This window comes from Lutjanus erythropterus, chromosome 5, assembly GCF_056507025.1.
Source record: "Lutjanus erythropterus isolate fLutEry1 chromosome 5, fLutEry1.hap2, whole genome shotgun sequence".
In the NCBI taxonomy this organism is placed as follows: domain Eukaryota; kingdom Metazoa; phylum Chordata; class Actinopteri; order Lutjaniformes; family Lutjanidae; genus Lutjanus; species Lutjanus erythropterus.
In genome coordinates this window covers 9,867,512-9,876,102 of record NC_139321.1, presented here as the reverse complement: position 1 = coordinate 9,876,102, position 8,591 = coordinate 9,867,512, and the positions used below count along the sequence as shown (strand labels likewise).

Here is an 8,591-nt window from a genome sequence, read left to right as displayed (position 1 = left end):
GATGCCATGTCACAACATTTATTTCTGTCCAGAGTTTTTTTTTTGCCAAGATCTTGTATTGATGATGGGAGAGTCGGACCGCTGCAAGTCTTCTCCAGCACATCCCAAAGATTCTCAGTGGGGTTCAGGTCTGGACTCTGTGGTGGCCAATCCATGTGTGAAAATGATGCCTCATGCTCCCTGAACCACTCTTTCACAATCTGAGCCAGAGGAATCCTGACATTGTCATCAGGGAAGAAAAAATCCTTTGAAAAACCTGGTCATTCAGTATATTCAGGTAATGAGCTGACCTGATTTTCTAGGCAAATAACGTTGCTGAACTTCAACCTGAGCAACTGAAGCAACCCCAGATCATAACACTGCCCACACAGGCGTGTACAGTAGGCACTAGGCATGATGGGAGCATCACTTCATCCTCCTCTTATTACCCTGATGCCCGTATCACTCTGGAACAGGGAAAATCTAGATTCCACATGACCTTTTTCAATTGGTCCAGAGTCCAATCTTAATGCTCCCCAGCAAATTGAAGCCTTTTTTTTTTTCCAATTAGCCTCACCGATAAATGGTGTTCTTAAGGCTATCCCTATCTTTTGACTTCTCTTCACATTGTGTGAGGAAATCCTCTTATTTTCGCTATTAAATACAGCCATGAATGCTACTCTTGATTTTTTACAATTTGATTTCACAAATCAGTCAGTCTAAATCATTCAAGATTTTTGGTTCATCACTATCCTTCCAGGTTTTAATAATGTGTTGGACAGTTCTTAACCCAATTTGAGTTGTTTCATCAATCTCCTTAGTTGTTTTCTTTGCTTGATGCAGGCCAGTAATTTGACAGAGTCACATCTTTTCCATGTCTTCTGACATGTTTTAAGAAATGAGAAGCTCCTCACTGCATCAGTTACAGTTGAATAACTTGTTGCCAGCTGAAACATTTTAATCACTGCAGTATTTATCCAATCCAGGTGGTGAGTTTTTTTTGGCGAGGAAGTGTATAAGCCAATTATCATTCTATCCAAAGCCACCAGACTCGTGGCAAAAGCAATAAGTTTACTGCTGCTCATCTACTGGCAGATTCCCAGCTTGCTTGTGTGTTTGCCTTTAAAAGGGACAGTTCACAACAGAATCAAAAATACATATTTTTCCTCTGGCCTGTAATGCTCTTTATTCATTAGATTGTTTTAGTGTGTGTTATAGAGTTTTGGAGATATTGGTCGTAGAGATGTCTGCCTTCTCTTTAATATAACGGAACTACGTGGCGCTCTCTGATGGATCTCTACGGTCTCGGCAACTCACAGTAAAACAGTCTCAATGGACGAATAGCACAGTGAAGAATAGTTGTTTTTGATTTTTGGGTGAATGCACTATCACTGTCCCTTTAACAGTGACATTGCCATTGAAAGGATCAGCAGCATGATCATCTGTATGTTTTCTGAATGCACTGGGTCTCTGGGACATTATACAAGATGTCAGTACAAGTTGTTTATCCATTCTTTCGTAGAACCACGCACAGTTCAAGATTCATGTCTGTACTGGGGAATGTAACAGGCCTGTATACCTGCAGCAGCTGTGTGAGAGAAAAAAGAGATGTAGTTAACTTAGTCGGCCTCTCTTAGTGTGAGTGATGTGACCATGTGCATCCAGCGGCAGAGACAGTAGATGGACTCGGGGATTTGGGGTCAAAGGCTGGAGAGAGGAGGACTAATAAACAGGAGTGGAGAGAAGTACTGTGGAGCAGGAAATAAGAAGAGTGGGAGTGTAGAAAACTATGCAAGAACCAGCCTTCACCCCTTGACTGGTTCATGCCAAGAATGTGCTGAAATACTTGCAACAGAGGACACTCAACCCTTCAAATGTCTCCTTTAAAGGAGCAATCTGCCCATCTAACAGTGGAATAAAAAACAATGTACTGTAGCTCAGTAGACTGTGAGTGTAGGCCTGTCCTGACCTCTAGTGGCCGTAAGTGAGAACAAACATTTTACTGAAAACAGCAGAAAAGACACCACTGACACTTAATCGTGTATTTTTTTTTTAATTCAACATGTTTGAATTGTCCTGGCTTTATGTTGAACTCTCTGTGTGTGTTGCGGTGGGGGCAGAGACAGGAAGCTTCATCGAGACCACGCAGGGTTGGGCACAACCTGAGAACATGTCACCAAGTCTTGGGGTTTGATATGGCGTGCACTCAGTGGTGTGAAACCAAAAGGGTGGATAACGGCTATGTCACTTTGTTGAACTTCACCTTTGCATTTTAGAGGCACGTGAAAACTTTTTTTTTTTCTTCCCACACAACTGAAACCATAAACAAGTTGCAAAAGTGCAACTCACCATAAGTTTCACCACCAGTAACCTCAGAAAAACAGCTACTATCACGTCACAAGGGACCACAGAACTAAAGGTGCAGAGGACTAGAAAAGTCTTCACACAAGTCTACCTCACAAAATTAAAGGAGACATATTTAGTTCATATTTTTATCTTTGGGTTGTAGTAGAATAGATTTGCAAGCTTTGATGTTCAGAAGGTGATGTTCCTGCCCCCCTCCCGAAAGTCTGTTCTGCTCTGATTGGTCACCTGCATGCTCAGGAGTTAGGGTGGGGGGGCTGGACGGTCACCTATCTGGAGGTTGTCCTATATGTTGGTATTTTATTGGGTCTTTAAAGACATCATGGGAGCATATCTTTGTTTAAAAACCATGCAAAAATGTATTTTGCATAATATGTGATCTGATATACTAAATCATAAAATAAAAACACAACATTAAGTTAAATACTGGCTTCGATAACAACAGTGCTACAGCCAGTATATTCTGTTTCTCATTCTCACAACAACTATTTTTTTATTTGCCCATTTCAAGCTTATTAGAGTATTTGGCTTTTGTTTTTGGGTTAACAGGCATAGCTTTACACTGACACATAATAAGCAGTTTTAAACAGCTGATCAACTTAAAGCGTAAGACTCGATGTCACTTGTCAGTGTCATAGTATGATGCTGTGATCATCTCGCGTTCGTGTTTGGCGACCCTGCAGCCTGCAGGCAACCTGCCTGAGCATCCTCAAGTCTGGGGACTTGATTATAATAATATAATATATTTCTGCTTTAATGACTTGATATACAACAGCTGAAAAAAAAGGAAGTGTAGCATTTGATAAGGGAAGCACTTGACACTTTCATTTTGTCATATCATCCACATTACAGGATTCAAAGTTAGTCAGTTACTCTACAATATATTATATCAAATGTGTTTATATAAGCACAAGCTGCATGAAAAGCAGTAGGTAATCTAAGACTCTGCTGTGTCCACTGATCAGATCAATTGCTTCAGACCAAATTTGAGAGGTAACAGGACCCAAACACGTGCCTCCTTGTCTGTCTGTCTTCTTGTAAATGAATGTCTTAACCTTTTTTTTCTTAACCACACGCTCACCCTCTCTGTGTGCCCAATACTGCATGCGTCCTAAGTTTTTGCTATGTTGCTGGAGACAGTGACGTAGCAGATGGGTGAAAAACAGTCACACGCAAGAGATGAGGGCAGAGCTTCCCCTTCCCCTTGTCACCTAAACACCAGTCGAGTCTGAGAGCAGCAGACGCCATCACCTCAAGCGACTACACACACTAACTGAAACCACATCTTTGGCGGGTTAATGCTGACTTCTTGCTCACACGGCTGCTGAGACGCGGCAGGAAGGTTTGCTGTTGACCCCGCTTGCTACTGTGCAGCCTGAGGAGGAGAGCGTGCCACTGTTGACAGAGGACTGTGAAGCTGCAGGAGCATGTGGTCGCTGGTGGTCACCCCTGGCTCTGACCTCTGCTCTCCGTGCTGATCATACAGAGAGATACACAAGGTAAAGACAGTTCTTGTTTGCAGATATGCTGCTGCTGACTCTGCTGCGCTCTGTCTGAACGTTTGTGGTCAAAGTCATGCTTCATGTTTTGCTGATGGTAGGGGCATTAAATCCTCTTTCACTCTATATTCTGAGTTTCACGTTAGAGGTATTATTAAAGACATAATTAAAGTCAAATTAGGAGTAAAATATAAAAATTGGGATTTTTTTTGCCTCTGTTGTCATGAAGGCTAAATTTGAAGTAACTGAAATGTCATCAATGACTTGATTTTATACTGAAATACAAGATGCAGAGTTTGAGAAATTGTTCAAATCAGTTTGCAAAATGTTTTTTTTTACTTAGTGTTGAGAAGATGCAACTTACCAATTTATCCTCACAAGGTCCCCACAAAACCTGACTTTCATATAACTTCCTTAAAATCAAGTCTGTTAGGACATACCGTTCCACAGCTCTTAGGATAGGTAACATGAGGGGATCCGTTGGCTGACTGTGGTGGGCTGAGAGCCCCAGCAGCCAAGAACAAGAAGTGTCACATCTCGTCAAAAAATTACAGTAAAGCAGCAAGAAACTGTCGCTGGTTCCCTGTTCTCCCTCCTGGAGCCAGCAGAGGAAGGGTGTGGCTTGGTCTTGATGGCAAACGGAAGGCTGATGCTTCAGTGATAAGCCGGGTTCATGCTCTGTCTTTCTTCCACAAGTTTCCTGCTGCAGCCTTTGGTCACACAGAGTCATCTCTGATTTAAGACTATCATCATGTTTAATTTGACATCCGGTAAATACACTGCAAAAACATTCCAAACGTTTTTTAAACTGGATCAGGGATTCTCAGAGATTTGATGACTGAATGCCGATTTCGTGAGCACATGACTGAGGGCTGCACCGGAAAAAAACAGTTATCTTGTGGGATTTGTGATTGGCCTCGTGATGGTGTTTAACACACAACGCACCTGAGCACCAAATACATTTGTTTGCAGATAAGGCAGATAACATTATCTGTCCCCTGAGATCTGATGAAGTAAGCATTTTTCTTGAAACCGTCTTTTTTCCTCAAGAAGACACGATTTTCACAAGGTGGCTTTTTCATCTCACCTCCAGTGACTTGTCCTCTGATACTGTTAACTTTAGCTGACAGCTCTGGTATTGATAACAGAAGTTAGATCTTGCGGTTCTCGTGAGGTGAAACCAGTAGCTTTTTATAAGTTATCTTTCCTAACCTGACAGATGTGTGCTCGGAGGCGTTGTTTGACACAGTAGCCAAGTTTTGTATTGAATTCACGATATTAAAAATGAAAGTATTGAAACTGAATGGTTTAAATATAATGCCTGCATTTCATGTCACATTCAGGAGGCCATGCAGAATGTTTCTGAGGGCTGTCAGCAGCCCACTGGCCACAGTTTGAGAACCCCTGATTGAGATGATAAATACAAGTACGGGGTAAAATAATTTTGTGGCAGGTTACTGTGCATTTCCTGTTGCACTTATGAATCACAGGAATTTAACATTTTTTTCTATGTAATATTTGGCCACAACTAATGACAGTAGGTTGCAATGAATGGATTTATTATTATCTGACAAATCATTCAGCTCTAAGCCATTAGTAAGAACAATTTATGCTTGCTGTTTTGTTTTTTTTAAATGATCTCTTTAGCTCATCAGGAAGACCCCTAAATGAACTGTTAGAGCACTTCTGGAAAACAGCTGGACCTGGGCCAAAATACATTTATTATACTTACAACTGTAGATGTGATATATTTTTGGAAAATCCCTTTATTAAAGGCAGAGTTGTAGTTGTGATGACTGAGCTGAAATTCATGAGTTCCCTTCTAATGACGTGTTATCATTAATAACTGTAGACTGTTTTATACTTAATGCAAGAGAGCATAAAATGTCCTGTTCTACAATTTTATGTTTTTTTTTTATTTAACTGTAACTATAATGCAGACTTGGTAGCTTATTACAAAATGAGGATCTCCAAATTACCTCGTCACCTGCTGTTGTAAATGTTAAGCTGTTAAAAATGGAATGTGGTCCATATGCCCAGCAGCCCTTTTACAGAAGTTAAGTGTTCCAACAGTCCACTGGAGAGGTTTCCTGATGAACTAAAGAGCAAGTTAATAAAAAAAAAAAAAGTGTCATGCCACAGGAGGATAAACACAAAACAACAATCTCAATAGCCAGCTGTTGTTTCCGGGGCCAAGAATAAACCTTTCAGTCTCAACTTTTAAGCCATTATGGATGAAAAGTCTTTAAAATAATCAGAAAAAAAATGTAGATCTGAATATTACACAATTCCATGGCAACTGGGCGAACTTTAGGAAGATTGTGCTAAAAGAAAAGAGAAAAAGAAAAGCTACTAAATGGACCTTGAGGTGAGAATGTTTTGCCAAGCTGGCAACTACTTTCCTGATTAGTAGCTTAACAGATCCATAAGTCATTTATTAATGCTGTATAGGCTTATAGGTTGTCTTATTACAGTAAAAGCAGGTGCAGGCATCAAAATGGAACATTAAATGTCTTTTATTTGTGTTGTATTCAGTTAAATGCAGGCTTAAAAGGAATTTCACATCATTGGAACTGGGGTTATTAGTTATTTTAGAAATGTGTCACATATTGTTTGGAGCAATAGTTTCATAATACTCATCCTCTCTTTCAGATGTTATGGGTATCTGAGTGAATTCAAATGACTCTGAATATGTCTGGGAGGTGTGAGGTGTTGGTCAACTCCTCCTGTGGTCACAATATGAGCGCCTGGGAAGAGCGCATGGACAAGATGTACACCTACTTCTACCTGCTGCTCTTCATCCCTGGGCTGCTGCTCAACACCATCGCGCTCTGGGTCCTCTGCAGACACATCAGGTACATGTACAAGACGTACACATATACAAACACGCTCATGTAAAGTGTCAGACATGTACTGGATGTGACTAACTCCTCTGCATGGTTCTCTGCAGTAAGAAGACCAAGGCGGTGATCTTCATGATAAATCTGGCAGTAGCGGACCTTGCCCATATCCTCTCTCTGCCGCTCAGGATTTATTATTACTTCACACATGAGTGGCCCTTTGGACAAGGCCTCTGCTTGTTCTGCTTCTACCTCAAATACCTCAACATGTACGCTGCTATAGTGTTCCTGGTAAGCAGACAGTAAACTGGAATGCTGACAAAATACTAGAAAGAATGGCTCTAAGCTAAACTTTTTCAAGCAGAGCAAATGCACTTTCTGCAGTTCTTAATCTGGTTAATAATGTTAATTTGACTATTTTTTTGTTTCCAGGTGTGCATCAGCGTGCAAAGGTGTATCTTCCTGCTCAACCCGTTCTCCGCTCGCGGCTGGAGGCGGCGCTATGACCTGTTGATCAGTGTCATTGTGTGGGTGGTGGTCGGTCTGGGCTGCTCGCCTTTCATTCTGATGCGGAGCAACTCCAGCAATCCCAGCGTCAGCACAGATACAGTCTATAACGTGACCCATTCGCTGGATGTCACGTCTACCCATCATCCCCTAGACCACACCGGGCTTTATGCATCGCCCTTGACTACAAGCCCCAGTCACAGCTCCACCAAAGGCAGCTGTTTTAAGGACTTGCCCATGCGTTGCCTGTCCGTCTCCCTGGCGGTCACCATGATGGCTCTCGCTGAGCTGTTTGGCTTCGTTATTCCTTTTGCCTGCATCAGCTACAGCTCATTCCGCATCGCCCGCTCCCTCAACCAAAGGCAGACCCAGGATCAGCATAACTCGACCACACTGAACTCCTCAGCACGCAGCCGACTCCAGTCCGTCACCTCCAACTGTCAGACTGAAAAATATCACGAGAAGCAGACAAATGGTGAGAAGCGGCGGGCTCTACGGATGGTGCTGAGCTGCTCCGCCCTCTTCTTGTTCTGCTTCGCCCCCTACCACTTCAACTTCCTGCTCTACCTGATGGTGTCACAGGGCATCGTGTCCAACTGCGGCACCAGCCTGGCCGTGCGTCAGTTCCACCCGGTGTCTCTGTGCCTGGCGAGCCTGAGCTGCTGCCTCAACCCTCTCCTCTATTACTTTCTAACAGCAGAGTTCAGACTGCACCTCACCAGGCGCTCCTCCTCCTTCACCTCCTCGCTCCTCTCCTCCCCGATCAGCTCTCCGACGCAGCGTCTGGCACCGCACCGACTGACAAGCATGGAGAGTAACTGCTCAGACAGGGAGTAGCGTTACTAAAATGTGTTTGTTCCTCTGGGATTGACATAGCTAAACATGACAGGTCTTACCCATGACGCATTCTGTTGAGCTGAAAGCAGACTGACATGATCCAAGTTAGACAACGAGATGTTTCACAGCTGTCTGGATACAAACTGACCTGCAGAGCTTTGACCTCGATGTGAAGAACATCTCAGAGGACATCACTTTGAAACAAAAAACTCTTCAATCTGCAACTGAAGTGATGCCTGTGTTTCATATTAAGTAGCACACAGTCTTTAAGTGAATATCAAGTTGTCTAATGTACATAAAGTTTGTTCAATGGAGACATATGCAACACTTTAACATACGGTAAATTTAGGGCCTGAACAGCAGCTGGTGTGAGGGCCTTATTGAAATTGCTCAGATTATTCTTATGATTGATCTAAATTAGTCACGTTTTTGAGGGGATAAATGTGCTCAATGTGAAACTTGGCACATGCGTCACAAGGGGTGAAAATTTACATTTGATATGGGTCTTGCACATGGGTGTGGCAAATCACTTGTCTCACTGCCCCAGCTGCAGGTTTCACCTAGA

At 42.5% G+C, this 8,591-nt stretch overlaps 1 protein-coding gene across 1 annotated transcript; it reads left to right on the top strand.

The window, feature by feature from the left end:
• The first annotated feature begins 3,113 nt into the window (after positions 1–3,113).
• Positions 3,114–8,591, top strand: p2ry10 (P2Y receptor family member 10). The gene is made up of 4 exons (XM_084718723.1): positions 3,114–3,842; positions 6,495–6,697; positions 6,793–6,973; positions 7,115–8,591. The coding sequence occupies exons 2-4, from the start codon at positions 6,522–6,524 to the stop codon at positions 8,024–8,026; spliced, it is 1,269 nt and encodes a 422-aa protein (XP_084574849.1). The 5' UTR covers positions 3,114–3,842; positions 6,495–6,521; the 3' UTR covers positions 8,027–8,591.

What these genes read in the sequence shown, in the direction of transcription:
- p2ry10 (XM_084718723.1), top strand. Translation starts at nt 6,522, where the DNA reads ATGACTCTGAATATGTCTGGGAGGTGTGAGGTGTTGGTCAACTCCTCC. An exon ending in GTCCTCTGCAGACACATCAG is followed by an intron (nt 6,698 to 6,792) that starts GTACATGTACAA and finishes GGTTCTCTGCAG; the next exon opens with TAAGAAGACCAAGGCGGTGA. An exon ending in ACGCTGCTATAGTGTTCCTG is followed by an intron (nt 6,974 to 7,114) that starts GTAAGCAGACAG and finishes TTTTGTTTCCAG; the next exon opens with GTGTGCATCAGCGTGCAAAG.